This window comes from Anolis sagrei, chromosome 1 (genome assembly GCF_037176765.1).
Source record: "Anolis sagrei isolate rAnoSag1 chromosome 1, rAnoSag1.mat, whole genome shotgun sequence".
Classification (NCBI taxonomy): Eukaryota; Metazoa; Chordata; class Lepidosauria; order Squamata; family Dactyloidae; genus Anolis; species Anolis sagrei.
In genome coordinates, this window is record NC_090021.1 from 246,361,188 (window position 1) to 246,383,512 (window position 22,325).

Sequence of the window (22,325 nt, forward strand, 5' to 3'; positions counted from 1 at the left end):
AGCCAGTCACTTCAAGGATACCATCCATCCATCTTGCCCTTGGTCGGCCCCTCTTCCTTTTTCCTTGCATTTTCCTCAACATCATTGTCTTCTCCATGTGTTTCTGTCTTCTCATGATGTGCCTAAGTGGAGTATTTGTCCCTGTTGAACTTCATTTTGTTTAATTTTGGCCCATCTTTCTCTACTTGGCCACGAGCGACAGCCTATGATGATGATGTTTCCATCCAATCACAACCTTAGAATGCTGTGGGTAGGAGGGCTAGGATAGAATATAAACCAGAAGTTTTATTATCATATTTATTTATGCCCTGCTTTATCTCCTCAAAGGGGACTCAAAGTGGCGTGTCTGTTAGATAGTTAGTGCAAATTATGGAATTGAAGTATTTTTAGGAGCTGAGAAGGAGTTCAGGGAGAAGTATTACTTTCCTTTAAACTGAGGTAATAATATTGAACATATTTCTTTTAGGCATTATACCACAAATCTCACTGTTTTCATTTTTTTCTATCTCTATGTTTTCATATAATTAATGCCTTACCACACTGAACTCTGCAACCAATATGTCTGTATACTGGTCACCATGAATCCCAAGTACCAAACACAGAGTGGGGTTTAAAGGTAAAAAGACATGTTGAGTGATGAGACTCTGGAGTTGGAGGTTCAATTACAGTGTTATATGTTTTTGTGTATATGTACATGTTTATTTATAATGTCAGAAGCGAATTGAGAATACAGTTATAATGTACAGGAAAACCACAACCAAAGTAAAAAAAAACTTGGCAGTGTACTAAATTTCCTTTGACCAGAAGCTGGCTACTTGGAGTGCCTCTGGTGTCGCGGTGAGAAGGTCCTCCATTGTGCATGTGGCAGGGCTCAGACTGCACTGTAATAAGTACTCTGTGGTTTGCTCTTCTCCACACTCGCATCTTGTGGACTCCACTCTGTAACCCCATTTCTATATGTGTATATGTGCATAACAAAGGGTGTCATTTTAGCACAATATTAATAACATCAACAACATAGACATTAATTGATGGCACAATTATGAAAATAATACATTGGAAGGTAAAAAATGAGCAAGTTTCCTGATATGTACTCAGAGATATATTCTTCATTTCAGTACACTGCAAGCTAACCAGTTTGGGAAAACTTCAAAATGTGTCTGTCTGCAGCTTGAACTGCTTCTACAGGTCGAACACATTTCCCCCTCTCCTGCAGGCCTCCAATACATTGCTAAATCTTTTATGGAGGATGTGGTGGTCCTACTCTCCAGGGCAGCCAAAAACAGGCCTCCTCCCTATGACTTCCCCTCACATATTGAAACATGGCCATTATGTCTCCTCTCAACCTTCTCTTCTACAGGCTAAACATGCCCAGCTCTTTAAGCCACTCCTCATAGGGCTTGTTCTCCAGACCCTTGATCATTTTATTCACCCTCCTCTGAACACATTCCAGCTTGTCAACATCTCCATGGAGTAAATATTTCTTGCACAAGAAAGATAAATAGCAAAAAAGAAGTTGTATGTACTACAATGACAGAGCCACACAGAAGGTATAAGTGAAAGTTGTGTAGTTTATTTCAACATATCAAGCACAAACAAAATTTCCCCTAATGAGGGAACATCACAAGGAATGTAGTTAAAAATCTGGAAACATTTACAATGAAAGTTAGCCCAGACTGGCACCACCACTAAATATTTTAAGGCTGTATATATATATATATAATCTTTTTATATATATAGCAGTACTTACCACTTGGAACTACTTCAGGCCAGAAAAGAAAGGCTTAGTACTGGCTGCGAATCTACATAAAATATTGCAAATCTTTTAAAAATGGTGTAAAAATAGGAAGACTATCAACAGAGTCAGAGGATGCAGTGGCAAACCCTTACTAATCCTGACCATTAACCTTTAAATGTACCTATGAGCAAAGAACATACACAAGGTGCCTTCACACAATCACAGGATCAGCCCTATAGAGGGGAAGGGGGCATTCTGTGATACTAGAAAGCAGTTGTCCTTTGATACAAAGCACAGGGAAGCTGAGCCAACTAGTTACAAGTGATCACCCAAAAGAAACATACAGAAGCAGTTGCTTGCACCACCTACCCATAAAGCTGCCCTGGATGCATCAGTGGACAAAACCTTCCTATGCCACAGTATATGCCCAGTGAACCCCGGTACTGTAGTGATTTTTGTGGCATACAAAATAAACTATATACAGAAGTGCTCATATACGGTCATTCTCTTTTCCCCTTCTGGGAATAATGGTACATTTCAGAGGCATTCCTTTAAATATTGTTTGCATTCCTTTATACAGTGCTTGTGTTTGTGTGTTTTAATCAATGTAAAAACTTTGAGACTAATATCCCCGAACTGATTCCTTTTCCGACCATCTGGCAGGCCATTGTTGCCTATGAATGGGAGGCTTCGTGTTTCCTAAAAGGACAGGTCATTAAGAAATCATGCATATTTACAACTTGGTGGAATGCAATGTGGTGTGCTGTTCATTGAGATGTGGTGTGAGAGAGCACTGGTGAGAAGATCCAAGGAGAAGCTGTGCTATCTATACCCAGTTGGCTTAATTTTCTATCTGGCTGCCCAATGTTCCTTTCTAGAAGGCACCTGGATCAATGTCCAAGTGCCCTCCTCGTTCTGTAGAACAGCTACAAAACAAACCACTGGGAACCGTATTACAAAACCAAGTAGATGTTGGTAGTGTTAGAAGGGGCACAAATACTTGTTAGTAACATTTAATTGCATCAGAAAACGACCAGACATAGAAAAACAAAAATTGCACAATTAAAGCTACATTTGGCTTTAGCATTAAGGCCCATACAGGTAAAGAGGTCCTTGTAGATGTACATGTAAAAAAGGCAATGACATTAAATTTGAAGAACACAACTTTGCAGGTTCCCTGGTTCACCCTGTTCTCTCTTCCTTTTGCCCCTGGTTGCTGTGTCGGTAGTAAAGTGCTTAATGCCTCGGTGGGCTCCTTGCCTTTCAGTCTCCACGCTCCTGCAGCTGGTCATTCTTATTGCTGCCCAAATGCCACTGTGATGTTTATTTGAAGACATAATTAATGAAGAGCTGACACGTGAGAAAGATGCACAGAAGGAACCAACAGCGAGAGTCCATGAAGAGGTTTTCTGATGAGGTCCTCCTGAAGAGGGACTTTTTGTTCAGAGCAGTGAGGTTTCTGCAAGAATGAGTTAAGCAATGGTTATTCAGAAAGGAAAATAGTACCTACAGAGGCAGATTCTATAAAGAAAAAAAATCCAAATCAGTTCAGGATTTGAGCAAAGGAAACATGGGAAAGAATATATTCTGGCCATACTTACTGTTTCTCTGATAATAAAAACGAGATTTACAAAGATAATGTAACTCTCCTTTTCTGCTGACCAAAAGGTCAGCGGTTCAGATCTGGCGAGTGGGGACAGCTCCTCCTGTCTGTCAGTTCCAACTCCTCATGCAGGTAAATGAGAGAAGCCTCCCATATGATGGTAAAACATCTGGGCATCCCTGGGCAACATCCTTGCAGACGGCCAATTCTCTCACACCAGAAGCAACTTGCAGTTTCTCAAGTTGCTCCTGACATGAAAAAAAAAAATCCCTGACTTTCAAGAATACCATGACTTTTCAGGCATCTTCGTTTCCCAACTTCTCCCCCTCCCCCCCAAAAAGTGGTTTGTTTATTTATTTACGATATTTCTATCCTGCCTTTCTCAAGCCTTTCTCAAGGCAGCTTACAAATTGGCAGCAACTGGATGCCATAACAATCCACAATATACAATTAAAACATTTAAAACAACATTATAAAATCCATACAAAAACCATTAAAACATATAATAACCAAAAAGGAAGGCATAGGAAGGTTTCTGTTAATCTCATGGAAAATTTCTAGATGTCCACACTCCTCCTCCCTTTCCATTTTCTAAAACCACTGCACCACCAAAAATTATGTCTTCAGTTTTTGTTTGTTCCATAATCATTTGATCTGAAGGAAGATTACTGTTCTGCCCCCCCCTTTCCAGTTTCCTAAACTTTAAACTTCAGCTTTTAAAACCTTAAACATGGAATATGTTGCTGTCAATAGACTCCTGGCACCCTAACTAACTAACTAACAGAACCTATTCTAATTAAGGGGATAACCGAGGCTTGGAAAAGAAAATGCCTCTGTGGGGGCATGATAATAACCTTTGTTCATTTTACTGACTTGACTTTCTGGATTGGGCTAATGACTATCATTGTACTTTGGTTCGTGCTTAGTAAAACTTATGCATCAACCAGTTTCCTGCCTGGCACTCTTGAAGAGTGAGTCCCTGAGAGCAGCATACAATACTGCTGTAACTATGCACAGTTATTTAAAGTTTGATAAGGTTACTGCATTAATAAGGAAAGGTCATACCTGTGTATATCCTGTTGAGCTCTCTGGAGGGATAAGACAGCAGTGTGAATTTCCTTCAAATGATCCGATTCTTTCCCACACTGGGTACACGGGCTTTCAAAACCTATGGTGAAATGGTGAGATAACAGCAGGATTATATGTGTGTTTTGTGAATGTGAAGGTTCTAGTGTTTTACATGTTTTGCAGTTTTCTTCTTTCTAGAGGAGAGGAGAAATCACTCCAACATATATGTAAAAAGGTTTCTTTTAAGTGGTACATTGATTACCTATCTGCTTACTTATTTGTTGTTAACTGCCATCAAATTGACTTTGATCTATGGTGATCCTATGAATGAGAGACCTTCTATGACCCCTTTTGTGCAGTACCAGCTAGCATTAGCTATGGTGTCACTGCTATTATCTCTGAGAGATCGTTCACCAATGTTATCCTGCCCCACTACTACTACTGCCAAGTCTCTTTGTCAATTAAGACCCTACCAGCAGCACTGTTGCTGTCAGCATGATCTATTATTTCACAGGAGCATGTAGTCCCACCAGTACAGAAAACAGTGCCACAGTGGGCTTATTTATAGCGCTGCTATAAGTCAATGTTGATTTGAAGGCAATTAACAACTGCCAATTCTCAAATTGCAATATGGGTATGTAGGTGGGTAGACAGGTTGATATAAATGGATAAAAGGGCTTTCATAGATCTACAACTTGAGCAATTTGGGAAATAATGACAATGGAACTCCAACATAGAATCAGAATCATAGAGTTGGAAGAGACCTCGTGGGCCATCCAGTCTAACTCCTGCCAAGAAGCAGGAAAATCACCTTTAAAACACCCTTGACAGATGACCATCAGGCCTCTGTTTAAATGCCTCCAAAGGAGCCTCCACTACACTCTGGGGCAGTGAGTTCCACTGCTGAACAGCTCTCACAGTTAGGAAGTTCTTCCTAATGTTCAGGTGGAATCTCCTTTCCTGTAGTTTGGAGCCACTGTCATAGTCAGAAATCAAGCATGCTCCCTCTTCCCTATGACTTCCCCTCACATATTTATACTTGCCACTTGTCATCTGTCCTAGAAACATATCTGAAATGCATTTGTTTCTAGGATGGATAGCAGTGGCAAGTTCCTGAAAGATGTGGGTAAACAAAGAGAGCACACTGGATCAGAACATTGTAACACATTTACCATCATCATCTGAAAGTTCCTGCATGGACTCAGGAGTTGAACAGCTACTTTCAGTGTTCTGGCTGTTATTGGACGGTTGATTACTGGCTTTACGGCGTCGACAATCATTTGCAGACCTCTGAATGGACCAATGCAGAAAATATGTCAATTTACCAGAGATTTGGGTGAGACAAAAAAATATCATCCAAGTATTTATAACTACCTGGACTTTAGTGGGAGCTGCTGAGGTTCATCACCTCAAGGATGAAAGAAGCTGGGTGGAAATCCTCATAAATAATCCCACACATTTCTATGGAAATGACCTGTTCAAGGCCTTCATATCTCTTCCCCTTTAAATATTCTAACAGACATTTCAAATCTGGATATTAGCATTACAGCTATATAAGTAAATTGCGCATTGAATTGTTCTCTTGTCTTTTCCACCCTCAGAATCCTCCAATGTGATATAAATATCATTTCGATTCTACATTTCATTTCATTTTACAGATAAAGAACTACCACCAAAGCCAGTCAAATTGGATATCTCATATCAGGAATCTGAACTCAGCATCCCTAAGCCCCAACAGTCTGTCCATTGGCCTGCTGGTTAAACCACTTCAACTGAAACACTATAATAATCTAAATTAACCCTAACAATTAACAATTTGAAAGGAAAATTGTTGCAGGTTAGAAGGAGAATATCATACGAACTAACCATATTTGCAGACAAAAACATTGGAAAACAGACAGGAATAGTAATTGAACTGCCAAGTCATGGGACTAATGAATCTGTAAGTGGGCTGCCACCTTCCCAAACCTGGCTCATGAAGAATGAATTGCAGGCCACAGGCTGCAAATTGGCTTACTACCATTCAGAAAACAGGCATAAAAGGATGTTATATGTATCCAAACACAGTATATACTCAAGTATAAGCTGACCCAAATATAAGTCGAGACACATAATTTTACCACAAAAAGCTGGGAAAACTTACTGACTTGAGCTTAGGGTGGGATATGCAGCAGATACTGGTAAAATTCAAAATAAAATAGATACCAATAAAATTACATTAATTCAGGCATATAGCTTCGCCTCTCAGTACAGCAACCCAGCTGGGTTCCTGTGCTGAGAGGAGAGGCTGCATGCCTTCCTCTCGTCCTCTCTTTGCACAGTTGCTGTGCCGGAGGGGAGGAGGCATGCACCTGGTAGAAGCCCTGCAAAGGGCTTCTTTCAGTCCCATGCCTTCCTGCCAAGACCCTCACTCTAGTATAAGCCAAGCTTTTCAGCATGAAAAATGTGCTGAAAAACTAGGCTGATACTCGATTATATACAATAGTATGGAAAATATAACTTTTCTCAATGTTACCTTGTGTCGGACTTTGTTGCTGATGTGCATGTTTTTGTGAGCTGACATTCGATTGGGTAAGTGCCTCTGCATGGTTTGAAGTATCCCGTCCTTTTCATACTGGGCAATGTCATTCAGCGGGTCCCAGGGCCTTAAACTTTTCAAAGGAAAAAAGCACATGAAAAAAGCTACCAAATTTACAAGAAATCATGTATACCATGCTTGCAAGCTAGCTTTTACCAGTGTTTGTACCAGGCAATGTGTATCTATAGGATGTTCGAATTCAAAAAGCTGCATGTGGCTGTAGCACAGCATGTTTCCTCCTGATCTAAATAGAGAACTTTTCACTATTACACATTCCAGAATCACTCACTCTTCATATTTGTAATGCCATTCATTGGTGGCAGAATCATGCCAGAAGAGGAGTGGCTTCCACTCATTTCCGTTTTCCTTCCGTTCCCGGGCTGCACTCCTCTGTTCCTCTTCCAACACAAACTTCTCTTGAGTTGCTTTGTTCTGGTCCCCTTTGCCGATGGCACTCGTCACGTGCTGCCAGAGTCTATCAAAACAGCAAAATAGGCGTCCATAGTTGAAACAGTGATGGGGTTCAAGTGATGGGGTAGAACTATTTTATAATGGAACGGGAAGAGGCTTAACACCAATATTAAATTAAAAATGGTTCCCAGAAGTACTCAAGAGATGATATTAATTAACATGAATGAGCAACATTCTTACAGTTCAGGGATTCCACCTCCCTTTCAGCCTTCTTTCATTACAGGTATGACATTATGGCAGATTTAAACTCTCCCACCACTGTGATCATGGTCTAGTCAGGACCACTGTGTCACAAATATCTTTTGCAAAATGGAATCTATCAAAATCAATCACTACTTTGCAATATAAATGGCTAGAGCAGGGAACAAGGAAGTTCCCTATCATAGCTTACATATGTGTATATTTATGGAATTAAAATTTCCAAACACTCACAGTAGGGACCATCTAGTTCCCACCTGCTGGTTCTGAAATACAAAAGTTGAAATACTAGCTACACATTTAAAGATCTGTCTTCTTTGGTTCTTGGGATGAATCGGAAGGAGGTTGCACCATTTAGACTCCCTTATCAGCTGTCTCACTGGAGCCGAGGTGGCGCATTGTGTTAAAACCTTGTGCTGGGTGAACTGCTGACCTGAATGTCGGCTGGTTGAATCTGTGAGATGGGGTGAGCTCCCTTCTGTCAGCTCCAGCTTCCTATGTCAGAACATGAGAGAAGCCTCCCACGGGATGGTAAAACATCCAGGCATCCCCTGGGCAACATCCTTGCAGATGGCCAATTCTCTCACACCAGAAATGACTTGAAGTTTCTCAAGTCGCTTCTGACACAATTTAAAAAAAGCTCTCTTGTTACTATTAAGGGACTCTTACTAAAGTCCTGGACATTTGTGAGTTACTTCTTCCTTTGCTTTAATTTCTCAGACTTCCATTGGCAGGTTTCTACCTTTTTGCCCACTCGCTTACCTCTCAGATTCAAACTCTGTTTGCTCTTCAAACAGCACAATGTGACGCTTAAGTCTCTGCTTTCGCACTTCATTGGTTGGGTTCCAGAAAATCTCTGTGCTGACATTTTTCAGGTCATTTATATATACTTCTCCATCCTGTAAAGGAACAAAAGAACCAAGATTTAACATTAGCACAAGACAGCAGAATATCTGCTCAAGCCCTTCAAGGTGTAAATGAAAGAAGGACTTGATTCTCTTGTGATGCACCATTCTTCCTTTCACCCACTTTTTCTTCTATTTCACCAACTTCACTACTGAAATTCTACATTGTAACAATTTTAGAGCAGAAAGCTATCTTATGTGCTTCTTCTTTTACAAACTCTCAAATAGCAGGTAGGTTAACCCAGGTTCCTCAAGAACTAAGTGTCCAGTGTGCTCCAGCGGTTAGGAATGTAATGATTCAGGTTCATATTCCCACTGAGCTGTGAAGTACACTGAGTAACCACAAGCCAGCTGCCTGCTCTTAGACTATTGTAAATCAAGGGGTTGTTGAGCTGATAAAATGTGGAAGGGGAAAGAACTATGAGCTCTGCCCTGAAGTCCTTCAAGTATGACAACATACACTAAACAGAATTTTGAAACTATTTTAATAGTAATAGATTCCCCAAGCAACCAACCAACCTATTTATTGATTTCTCACTCTTCCCCTAGAACTGGGACTCAGCAGTTAAAACAGACACAAATGAAATGTATAGTTTAAAAGATCAAAAAAGATTATTTATTTATTTACAATATTTCTATCCTGCCTTTCTCAAACCCGAAGGTGACTCAAGGTGGATAAATATGACCCACATATCCATGGGTGATATCTTTCAAGCCCACCCCCACCCTGGGATATCTGAAACCATGGGCAATAGTGAATTCTATATTTTGAATATACTTCAAGCAGAAGCATATCAGAGAATCATACCAGGGGATCTAGAGAGGCCTGCAAGCATTTCCAGAATAGAGATCTTTTTTTGATCAAGGGTAAGTGAAACTGGATAAGCATTATATTGTGAAAATGTAAGTTAACTAATCATTACAAACAATTTAAAATGTGTTAGAAAGAACATCTGATAGTAAGAGTGGTTTGGTAATGGAGTTGGTGATGCTTTGGCTAGAGATCCTGTATAGAGAAAGGGGTTGGACTAGATCAGTGGTTCTCAATCTCTGGTCCGTGGGCCACCAGTGGTCTGCAAGAACTAAAATATGGTCTGCTGCCTCACTGTTACTAAACCATTACTAGTCTCAGTCCCATCCCTTTCTCAAGCATGGATGGTAGGAATGAGAGAAGGGGCCTTCTCGGTGGTCGCCCCCCATCTATAGAATGCCCTCCCCAAGAAGATCAAAATGGCCCCCTCCTTAATCGCTTTTAAAAAGCAACTTAAATCATTTCTATGCTCTCAAGCATATGATGAAGAGGAATAGCGCTTATAACATTGTTAAACAGAACGGAATAGGAAACAGATTTGATATGCTATCTTACCTGACTTTTAATGGTTTAAATGTTGATTATTTAATTGTTATTATTTAACACTTGCTTTAAATTGTGTAATATATTTTATTGTTTGTTGTTTATATTTTTACTTCTGTTTTATACAGGCATTGAATGTTTGCCTTTATTATGTTGGAATCTGCCCTGTTCCCTCGAGGAGATAGGGCGGGCTACAATAAAATAAATAAATAAATAAATAACCCACTGTGCCACCGGGGGCTCCACAGAAGACACTGTGTTCCAATGATCTAATCAAATGCAACTCCTTAAAACCATACAGTCAGCTCTCCATATTAACTAGGGTTAGGGGCACAGGACCCCGTAAAAGTGGAAAATGCAAATTCAAAATAGCTAATTTTATTGTGTTTTTTGTTTACTGGTATTGTATAAAGCTTAATTAATAGTATATATGTATTACCAGAAAGAACACTTCTCTGGGAATTTTATTGATGTTCCAGCATGACTGTATTATCTACTCCTGCTGAAGCTGATTACAGAATCACCTAAAGATTCCTAGAAAGAGCATTTCAATAAAACATGGGAATGTAGGATTTATTTGGACTGCAATGTGCACAATCCCTCATTATTGGTTATGCTGTCCTATCTAAATCTGATGGGAGATGCAGCCAAAATCATCTGAAAGACTACAGTTGCTCATCTCTGATCTAACCAAAATCATCTGAAAGACTACAGTTGCTCATCTCTGATCTAACCATTACTTCACTGGTAACTGGCTCACACTGAAAGCTTTATTGCTAGACTGAAGTCAAGAGAGTTAAATTTACAGAAATCGAGTCAGCAGTGTGAATCAGATCAGCAAGATTTATGTCTGAGTAAATGGAATTGCCGGTTGTATAAATTTTACACCAGAACCTTTTCTTTTTAAATTGAAGATCGGTTTCAAAGCAGCATGAAACACAAGGCTATTCCCAACTCTCCCTTGGCAGCCTGGGCTGGCACTTTTAAACTGTCAGCAAATAAGATTATAATTTCTTACCCAGTGTCCATCGAGGCTTGCCAGAACATCTTCTCCTGATTTAATCTTCCCCGAGATTTGATTAATGCTTGTGCTGCCACCAAAGAATGGCTGTTGGGAGGAGAGGGGAAGAAAAAAATATATTGTTCAGCCTTGAAAGAAAAAAACAATCCAATCTAAAATAATATTAACTAGAGGCCAAATAGGAGCAAAACTGACAGCCCTCAATATCCAGACAAGTTCATTTATACACCCTGGATGTTTCTTTCTGGCCTTCAGTTAATCTAATTTATGTCATGTGACAAAACATAGATTGTGAAGATCTCAGATATTTGCATGAAGCTATGAAGCACTTCATTGACAGCTCTGATGGAGTCTCATGTGCAGAATCAGAGATGTTAAGATTACATACTGTTCAGATTATCTTGCATGCACCAATTTGGGAGAACTCTGGCCTTTAGAGATGGGTTGACTGCAGTATAAATAGTGGTACAGGATTGAATTTAGTAGTGCACGCCTTCTAGATGATAGTACTTATAGTCATATTCCCTAAAAGATACTAAAAATGTAGGATTGTATACAGAGCAATAGGGACACAATACAATGCCCAATTTATCTGGGACGACCGATAGTCATAGAACAGTGAGCTGGAAAAAGAGACTGACTGGTGACATCTTACCTCTGCTACTCAAACAGTCCTAATGTTTGACTCTGTGAGTTTTGTCTCCCCCAAATCACTGTTTACAACTTTATAACGCCACCCTGAAAGGTCCTGAAGATAGCCCGAAAAAACCCACAAAAACCTAGTGATTCCAGCCATGAAAGCCTTCGACAATACATTGTCCTGAAGATACTTGTACTCTTCAGGAATGGAACTGAAATCTGCTGTTATTGGAGGTATCGTATGATATTATTCGAGATATCCCTTTTACATGCATTGTACTCATACATAATTATTGTATTGTAAACACTGGCAAGACTAGCTACAATGAGAAAACTCAGGAGAACCCCCCTCCCCTGAAAAGGAAACAGAAAGGAAAATGGTACTGAAACCAAGTTAAAAATGTTAGACAAAGTTTGTTACCTTCAATTTGAATTCCAGTTCCGCCCGATGATTGCTCTTCTCACAGTCAATGGTAACCTTTCCTCCAAGTTCCATTGTCATGGTGCCATATAGAATTCCTAGATATGATGAAAAAGAAATTATTAGAACAATATCATTTTTGTAAAGATTACATATGGTGCTGAAATAACTAACTGTGTTCATTGTGTCTTGCAAGCACTAGAACAGTGAATAAGACTTGTATGCACAGTGGATGAACTTTACATATTTGGGTTACTGCCAAAATTTTGAAAATATAGCTTGAGAAGCTTCTGTTGAAGCCTGTGCAGATGCAATAACTTCATATGTGTGTATTCACAGAGGCTACGAAGAAAAAAAATAGAAATAATAACACTGTAATGTAATAGTACTAATATATAATATATATTAATAATATTATAGTATTGTATATTATATATTATGTATATACTACAACTTATGATATAGTGCAATATATTATATAATAGTAATAGTATAATATACTGGTAGTGTACTACATATATTGTGGTATAATAATATAGTACAATATAATAATATATAATAGAGTAAAATTGTACATTATATATTGCATATAATATTACTAATAATATTGCAATATAGTGGTATAATACAATATATAATATATAACAATAATACTGTAATATAATAATACTAATATATTAAATATAATACTACTGATAATATATAACATATAATGATATAGTGTTTTATTACTGTATATTTGTATATTTTACGCTGTAATGTTTATGATTATGAGCCGCTTTGAATCTTCATATGAAGAGATAAATAAATAAATAAATAAAAATCTGATGGACACTGGCAGCCTGATCTTTTATTTAACTAAGTAATTAGATTCTGAAGTCTTTCTGTTCTCAGCACAAACTTGCTACTTGCTAGAAGATCCTGGGTCTGCTAATGAATGCTAAGAAAACAATCCCAAAGTAGGAAAGAACAGAAGACTTGCAGTTACAGCTCTATCAACACCTCACCTTTGCAGTGCGCATAGGGCATGGTAATGACGTACTCCTCCCCACTGCTCAGAAATGTCAGCTTAGCTTGTCCATCTAATAATGCTGACAGTGAATTACCTGTAGAAACAAGAGCTCTGGTTATTATCTTCTTATGTTGTGATCACCCCATTTATAACTGGGCGACAGAAGAAAGATAAATAAGCCAAGTGTTTGTTTGTTTTTAAAAATAGAAGCACAGGGACCACCTGCTTTCTTGCCTTTTAAAGGGAAGTGAAATTGGTTTTATCGGGAACTATTGGGGATCAGCAGTCTGTTTTTCAAAAGTCAACAAAGCATACTTCTCCAGATGATTCTAATTCCCATCAGTCCCTAGTTAATTTTGCAATCTGCAATCTGCATAAGCAACCATGAAACCACCTTATAATAGCATGGTCTCTGTATTACGATTCGCCAGTTTTGTTTGAGCCAACTTTGGAACATATATTTGTTTGTTGCATTTCTATGATTCCTATCCTCCCAAGGTCAAGGTGACCCACACAGTACTCCACCCCATTTTTAATATTTTACACAATCCACTAAATTGGGCTAGGCAGAGAGATAATGACTTTTTTAGGTTACCCAGAGACAGTTTTCAGGAAAGTATAATTTTGAATCCCCATCTCTGAGCTTTGCAAACTCTAACCACTCTAAAAGACTGATTCCTAGTTACTAACTTATGTTTGAGAGCCTTTTGGGAGTTTCTAGTTTGCAGGCTGTTGGAGAGGAAAGAGCAAGATATCCAGTCTTCTGGAAGTGGTGGAGTAGTGCCCAGATTCTGGACTAGCAATGGTTGTGTAGAGACAATGAATATCTCCTTATGCAAACATAGGTTTCCAGTAGCAGAGATTGTATGTGTATAACCAAGTCTAATGTTGCTGTCAGTGGCCAGTCTTGTCCCTTTCTTTGTTTGCATAATCCAGAGGGACCGTCCACCTTTTCTTAACTCACTCATGCTGTATGTTCCCACTTTTCTTTATGCTTTTACATTGCACTTATTTCACAAAGTTAAATTACAATTATTTTATATCATTGTACAAAACTTCTTTGGAAGTCTAAATATGGTATCAGATCCTGCGTGGTTTTGGAATTGAAGCAGAACAAGTCCTGGCTAGACTTGGATGGAAACCCATTAATGAATACAAGGTCCTGTAGGCTATATTTCAGAGGTAAACCTTCTTCTCCGAAAAAAGCCCTCTGAAATTCATGAGGTCACCATAAGCTGAAAGGAGACCAGAAGGCACGTGCATATACAAAAACTGCTTTGAGTCTGGAGAGAGAGAGTGTGACTTAGTGTCATCATGGCCCAAGTCAGCCTCCTCCAGCAGACTTTCCTACCAACCCCACATTCAAGTTCACCCATGCTGGAAAGTTGAAGAACCTGATTTGTTTAGTTTATCTTGGAACGGGGGTGGAGGGTGGGGAGGGGGAATCACTTGCACTGAAAGAACACCACCCAGCCTTCCTGTTCTTAAAAGGGTAATTTTGCCTTTAACTGAAGGAATTTCAGGATATAGCACTGAGGCATTCCATGAAGCATAACGAAACAGAATTTGCATTTCTTTCCAATGGACAGAAGCGAAAGAATCATAAAATCACACCAGGGCAAAACCTTTCTGTTCATAGGTCACTGGTGACCCCAATGTCTTACCATAAAACTTAGATTTGGCAAGAATGCTGCCAGTAATACAGAATCCATCCTTCCTGTTACTGACGTGAAAGGCTGATACCGGAGGATGATGAGAGACCTACATGGGAAGACAAGACAATACTATTACACACATATATATCTCATTCAGATTGTGCTATTATATAGTACACAATGTTTACTTTAGCTCTAGGTTACAAGAAACTCAAAGAGTTACCTGCTCAGCTATATAAAACGTATGACTGTTTGTCTGTGGATGAAACCAGCAACAACGAAAGGTCTCTCCCAAAATAGGATTGTATGGCTTTTTTATTCCCTGGAAGAGAGAGGACATTACCTCATTAAAGCTTAGTGCCCCAAAGTAAGTTTTTACAATAGAGGTACTGCTGATGTGAATCAAGACAATATTCCACATGCTCACTCAGGCCACATCTGGACTCATCTTTTAATACAGATAAGGATACAAATTTTCATTTGAGTCCCCCACTGGAGTGAGAAAAGTGGTATACAATTGAAGTAAATAAATAAATACATACATCTAATGCTATGCACCCTTGTGTATATATTTAAAGCAGGCATGGGCAAACTTCGGCCCTCCAGGTGTTTTGGATTTCAACTCCCACAATTATGGGAGTTGAAGTCAAAAACACCCGGAGGGCCAAAGTTTGCCAATGCCTGATCTAAAGGAACTGGTTTAATTGACAGATGATTTAATATATCTGTAGTCTTTAAAATAATGATTCTTTATTCTTTTATATTTATTTCATCGTAAACCACCCTGGGATCTTTGGACAGATACAAATATTTTAGGAAACCAGAGCTGTGTAGTGGTTTGCATGTTGGCCTTGGAGACCCGGGTTTGAATCCCTGCTCAGCCATGGAAAGCCACTAGGTGACCCTGGAAAAGTCACACTTTCTCAGGCTCAGAAGAAGGTCAGACCAAAGGTTATACGTATTCACACAGACAAAACAAACCCCCTCTGAACAAATCTTTCCAAGTCAAAAATGATTTAAAGCCATGCAATAGCAAAAGCAAAATGATTTTCTTAAATTAAAAAAAATGAATATTAATTAGCATGAAAAGCAATGATTAATCAAAAACATTTATCCCCATGCCCCAAAACATTTTGGAAAAATTGTAGGCTCATGATGGTAACATTTGTTTAAGAGCATAATTGTATCTCAGACATCGGAAATGTAAGGCAAAATGGATGCAATTAAATATGATTCAAATATTTATGATTCAAAATAAATAATATTTATTTCAAATATGATTGAGGTATTGCCTTACCTTTGGCTTCTTATAAAAGCCCGATAAGTACCATCTCAAGACTTGCTTGATTCGACAGTATGGGTCTTCTTCAAGAGCAGCTCTATGGGAAGAAAAATAATAGCCATGTCATAGAGAAATAATATCTCACCAAAGGCAAAAAGGATTTAAAAAAATCAACAAGAGCACATTGTGAAAATTCTCAATTATCCCTTAAAGTTTTCAAATTCAAGATAGGTATCCTAGTATTTAACAGGCTGGTTTAATTGCATTTTCAATATACAATTTAGGATTCAACCATGATTTGTTTTTTTTAAGGCTATGCAACTGGTTTGACTTAGTTTGAACCACCTCAATTTGGTTCTGAAGTAGAACAATATAGCCAGAAACAATTTGGAGTAATCCTGAAATCCTGACCTTAAAATAATTGTATGGGGGTTTGAATTGTGTTTCTGTCCAAATTGGATTGGATGGTGTGCATACATCTGAACTGGGAAGGAGGAAAACACAACCCCAATTCTTACAAAATGAGCATTCAATGAATATTTAAAATGTCACTTGCATAAACCTTTGTGGGATATTCATACACAAGGTCCACTGATATTTATAGCAGATAGTTTGGATATATTTTCCTCTTGATTCTTTATACAGTAGAGTCTTGCTTATCCAACTTTCGCTCATCCAATGGTCTGTATTATCCAACACAATCAGCTTCCCGCCCGGATCCACAGCAGTTTCAATACACCGCAATGTTTTGGTGCTAAGTTAGTAAATACAATAATTACTATATAATGTTACCATGTATTAAACTGCTTTTTCTTTCAATTTGTTGTAAAACATGATGTTTTGGTGCTTAATTTGTAAAATCATAATGTAATTTGATGTTTAATAGGCTTTTCCTTAATCCCTGTTTATTATTCAACATTTTCACTTATCCAATGTTCTGCTGGCCAGTTTATGTTGGATAAGCGAGACTCTACTGTATTAGATCCAACCTTTGCACTCCTGACTTTTAAAAATACTTTTCATTAAAAAGTCTCATTTTAGCTTGTGCATCATTTTATGTGACAAAGCTCTGAGCCTTCATCTTTGTGCCCTATTGCTGCTTGCAAAGACAATGGATGTATTTATCTTCATCAGCAGAGCTCTAAGTGTATTGCAAAGATGCATATCTGGACAACAGCAGGGGTGCCCTGTAGGCATTGGATCCTCATGTCCATCAGTCATAATGTGTATTGGTCCCGTTCTGCAATGCACACTTGGCCAACTCCACTCAGTTCTCTACTGGATGTGAACTTAACAGAACTCCCAAATACTAATTTCTGTGTACTTAAGTCCACTTATGAAGATGTAACTTCCATACAAGATTCTGGTCTCTATCTGGAAATAGCACTCAAAATATTATTCAGAATTTAACTCACCTATCTGTTTGCTCCTTTCTCCATAAATCTCATAAATCGAGCCTCTCTACACAGTGGACAACTAGGGGAATGTAATTATTGTTGTTCACTATAGCAACCATGCAATATAAACTCCACCACAGATTATTTCATTACCCCCCCCCCTTCAACTAGCCTCACAACTCTCGTAAACAGCTCTATGACTAAAGGTCAGCAGAGTGGATTTCTGGCCTGATTTACTATGCCCACCGATTAACTCTGAGAGCCTATGTATTACAACAGAAAACCTTTCAAGCACACACATATCCCAGCTACAGCCAGGCTGACGTTCTTGCACATCTGTGCACAGATGTGCTCGGCATCATCGAAAAGCTGGTCAGCTCTGCTTACTGGGAAAGTAGGTCGGCGTGATAATAATAATCGGAGAGCTTATTGAGGAAGGAGCGGGGCTCTAAGATGAAAGTGGGAAGGACCACGCGAGATAAGTCCATGCCAGGCCGCAACTGCTTCAGAAGGATCCACATCAAGCTCTTATTTTCGTCAGATACCGTTTCTGTTTGAGAGCATTCACCTGTCTAAAGAAAAGGAGAAATCCTTAGGTTACACCAAAATGCTGCGCAAGAACTGTGACAAGGTTTGGATATATCTAATTAGTGGTACAGCCAGTGAAATTCACAATTTTTTTTGAAGCTGGGCTAGAGCCCATTTAGGCTACGCAATGATAGTGCCACATTCCACTTTAACTGCCATCGCAATTCCCCATGGAAACCTGGGATATGTAGTAGAAGGAAGGACATTTTAATTTCTCAGCCAGAGATCACTAAGTGCATTATCAAACTAAAAATCCCAGGATTTCATAGGGTGGCGTTATGAAAGTTAAACGGCAATAATGTTCTATAACTGTATATAACTACAGTCTTCTCCCAAATATTTTTCATTAAATTTATTTCAGATTAACCAAAAAATAAAGCAGCATCTTCCTCATATCTATTATTGACAGTGCTTCCAAAAATATGCATTGATTAGTTGATTTATTGGATTTACACTCTACCTTTCTCCAAGGGCGTTAGATTATTGGGAAATGACCTCTTTTAAATATTGATTCTTTCAAAATGAGAGTAATGTGATTCCTTGGAAATCAGCCATATCAATTAAAGTTATAATTATAACTTTAGTTATAATCCAAATAGTGTCAAAGAGAAACAGCATCCCTAAGATTGATTCTCCTTAGATAATGGAAACTAATAGACAAAAATGATTGCAGTTGTGTTATAAGCCATGATGTGTATTGATCTGGCTATGCTTTTGTCAAATGTATTTATCAGTTATACAGGGGCTTGCATCCTGGTCTTGCACACATAAAACCCAATGAATTTAAAAGTAAAACGTTTCAACATCATTGATCAAATGATTTTGGAACAAAATTAAATTTTTAACTTATAATACTTTTATATCTATTTAATATTCCAAAATCACATATATAGTGATTTAAAAATAGATACTTTCATAATATAGAATGATTTCTGGCAGTATGCCCAATTCTAGCCATTTTATATGCCAGCTGGAAATATCAATTTTGTGGGAAATAGAAAACCAAAACCAAAATCCTAATGCCATGTTTAAGCCAGAAAGAAAGCAAATAATAATAATAATAATAATAATAATATAAACTTTATTTATAGACCGCCCTATCTCCCCAAAGAAACTCAGGGTGGTTTCCAACAAATATGGCAAACATTAAATGCCCAGACAAACAGTTTACATCAGGACAAAATACAGACAACAGAAAAGAACATAACTATAATTAATAATCAAAATAGCAAAATAAAAATAAAAATAAGAAGTAAAATAAAATAAAGTAAAAACATATAAAAAACTGATAAAACACATTAAAAATAAAATATAAAACCAAATGCATTGGAGCTCCATCAGACAAAGTTGAACAATAGCAATGGACAGGAGTGCTAAAACTAGAGGGCTGGGTGAGGGATAATGCAAACAGCATACCATAGGGCTGGGGAAGTGGATGAAGTGCAGAAGAGAGGACTATCTGACAACCTAGGGACTGGGCTTAGAGACGAATCATTATCAAAAACTTGCTGGAACATCCAGGTTTTCAGTTCCCTATGAAAGGAGGACAGTGTGGAGGCTTGCCTAATTTCGCTGGGGAGAGTGGTTCCATAGTCGGGGAGCCATCACCGAGAAGGCCCTCTCTCTCGTCCCCACCAACTGCACTTGTGATGGTGGTGGAAGTGAGAGGAGGGCCTCCCCGGCAGATCTTTGAGCCCACACTAGCTCATAGGGGGAGATGCAATCACGAAGACAGGCAGGGTCCAAACCGTTTAGAGCTTTGTAAGTCAAAACCTGCGCCTTGAATTGGGGCTGGAAACTTATAGGCAGCCAGTGAAGTTGCTTTAATAGGGTTGTCGTGCACTCCCTATAATTAACTCTTGTTAGAAACCTTACATTTCAGAAAATTGTTATTCTTCAGTTGTCTCCAAATGTCATACATCATGTTTGGCAACTGCAGATAATGTATGTATAAGAAGGATTTAAATTTTCTAAAAGTATACATTTACAGTAAATTTTTTTGCCTAAGAAGAGTTTATACTTGCATGCTACATAATGATCCATACAGGAAGAAAAATCTATTTCCATAAGATATATCTATCAGGACAGCCACGTAGATTGCAATCCTAAAGACACTTCTAAGGGAGTAAGCCCAGAAGAGCACAGGGGGACTTAATTCCAAGTAAGAATAGAACCATTTAGTTAGTGAGTCCCGTAGCCTCTTAACCACTCATTTTTCATTAATAATGAGAAAGAAAACTACTGCAATCGGCACCAGTCATTAGAACGAGCCCTGTTAAATTGGCCGAGAAAACACATTCTTGGAGCCATAACTCCTCTCCTGCTGCCTTTTGGCAAAAGGCCTTGTAAGTGCTACTCAGTTCTTTATGATATCCTCAGGCTGCAGCTCTCAGTTATCACAGGAATGCATTAGTGAAGCAGTAGCACTGGAAATGAGGTGACTATGGCAGCATAAGTTGACCACAGAAGAACTGAAAAAAAAAATGATATGGAGTAAAAAAAAAAGTGCTATTGTAATAGCATGAGTGGAGGTGGCAGACCAATGATAAACCCAATGGGCAGACAGGTTAAAGCTGTCATTACCTCCCCAAATTCTTCATAGTTCTGTTCTAAATAGGTTGTTCCTTTATTTTCCTGGGACAACTCCCCATGGATTTCAGACTGATCACTCTCGCTTTCATTTGTTTTCCGACTGTTCTCGTGCATTTCATTCTCAGACTCTTCAATATTGTCTTTCTCAGATTTGTCTGAAAAGGCATCATTTTCAAGGTGGTGGTTCTCCAGAGCTGACTCATTGAGGCTGAAAAATACAAATGATAATAAACATCTTAGTTTCAAAAATTCTAAAGACTACTGCATAAAATCATGTAGAAATTTCAGTCAAAAAAATCAACCTCCAAAACTCAGGTCAACTCATCCATATGTCAATGTAAGTACAGGCAGTTCCCGAGTTACAAACATCCAACTCATATATAACTCATAGTTAAGAATGAGGGTGAGACAACAGAAAATGAGAGAAATCTACCCCTAGGAAGGGAAATTCACTTTTGGAAGAGTTATCATGGGGAAAAAGTGTCTCCACTGAAGCTTTATCACCAATCATTGTTTTCATAAAAAGCCATTTTTTCACAATCCAGTTATCACAGGGACAGAAAGTGAGGATAAATCTTCTGAACAGGGGCACAGACAGCAAAACAAATGCCACAGGGGTGTTAACCCTTCCCTTTGCTGTCAAAAGATAAAAATTCTATATCTTTGGCTGGAGTTACTTAAGAAATGTATCTATTCCAACTTACATACAAATTCAAGCTATGATCCTACAGAACCTTTCTTGTTCATGTTTTGGGGACTGCCTAAATTGAACTTTAACTCTTATGAAAAAGGAACTTTCTCCTTCTCGGAACTGAAAGGTAAAAGGTGAAAGCTTAGTCCATCTTGGGAGAACCTACAAGAAAGCACAAACTCTTTTGAGTCTCTCTGCTGCTGCATCACTTGTGGCCTTTTAAAAACCTGGGCAGGAAAACAGCAGTGATAGTGGTCAGGGGCAAATGGTCTCATGAAGCAGTGCTGTTGCTGTCCCTTGTTCATGGAATGACCCTCAAGTTATCCACATACCATATTAGATCTACAATTTTGGCTCCCAAACTTACTATACACAAGTATATATGGTAAATGACACTGATGGTTCAACCTAACCCATGGGACACAAATCAAGACGTGTGAGTTTGCAGTAGAGGGAGAATTGCAGGCTCTCAATGAAAGTTTAGGCAAAGATATTTTTAACTGTGATAAGGCCTGTTTAAAGACATCTTGATTGATTCTCCATATACAAGTTGACTAAAAGGTAAAGGTTTCCCCTTGACATTAAATCTAATCATGTCCGCCTCTGGGAGGTGGTGCTGATCTCCATTTCGAAGCTGAAAAGCTAGCGTTGTCCGTAGACTCCTCAAAGGTCATGTGGCTGGCATGACTACATGGAGGACCAAAGAGGTACCTATTGATCTACTCACATTTGCATGTTTTTGAACTGCTAGGTTGGCAGAAGCTGGGGCTAATAGCAGGAGCTCACCCTGCTCCCCGGATTCGAACCGCTGACCTTTTGGTCAGCAAGTTCAACAGCTCAGTGGATTAACCCACTGTGCCACGGGGGGCTCCTTTGTTGACCAATCAAATAGTTATTAATACACAAGGTCAAGCTAGGGAAAGGCAGAAACACATTGTTGCTGATCCCACACAATTATTTTGCTACATTTTTAAAATTCTACTGATTCTTAAGGCCAATCCTCCAAGTGAGAAATGAGAACAGATGAATGATGCTTGCAAATATGTGTCTGGTAATAACTGTTCTCACAAATTAGCCTCTCAAAAGAGTGTGAGAAAGCTTTACTATGACGT

The 22,325-nt window shown here is 38.7% G+C and overlaps 1 protein-coding gene across 2 annotated transcripts in view; it reads right to left on the minus strand.

Moving 5' to 3' along the window:
• Positions 1-1,553: 1,553 nt before the first annotated feature.
• OSBPL5 (oxysterol binding protein like 5) overlaps positions 1,554-22,325 on the minus strand; it is a 222,325-nt gene continuing 201,553 nt past the window's right edge. For both annotated transcript variants that reach the window (XM_060768257.2, XM_060768266.2), the window contains exons 9-22: positions 20,514-20,730; positions 17,730-17,914; positions 15,961-16,042; positions 14,887-14,985; positions 14,673-14,769; positions 13,004-13,102; positions 11,997-12,094; positions 10,934-11,023; positions 8,419-8,555; positions 7,277-7,462; positions 6,925-7,060; positions 5,582-5,699; positions 4,407-4,509; positions 1,554-3,197 (exon numbers count right to left, since the gene is read on the minus strand). In XM_060768257.2, the coding sequence (XP_060624240.2) occupies positions 3,062-3,197; positions 4,407-4,509; positions 5,582-5,699; positions 6,925-7,060; positions 7,277-7,462; positions 8,419-8,555; positions 10,934-11,023; positions 11,997-12,094; positions 13,004-13,102; positions 14,673-14,769; positions 14,887-14,985; positions 15,961-16,042; positions 17,730-17,914; positions 20,514-20,730 (1,783 nt within the window). In that variant the 3' untranslated portion in view covers positions 1,554-3,061. The remainder of the gene's footprint in view (positions 3,198-4,406; positions 4,510-5,581; positions 5,700-6,924; positions 7,061-7,276; positions 7,463-8,418; positions 8,556-10,933; positions 11,024-11,996; positions 12,095-13,003; positions 13,103-14,672; positions 14,770-14,886; positions 14,986-15,960; positions 16,043-17,729; positions 17,915-20,513; positions 20,731-22,325) is intronic.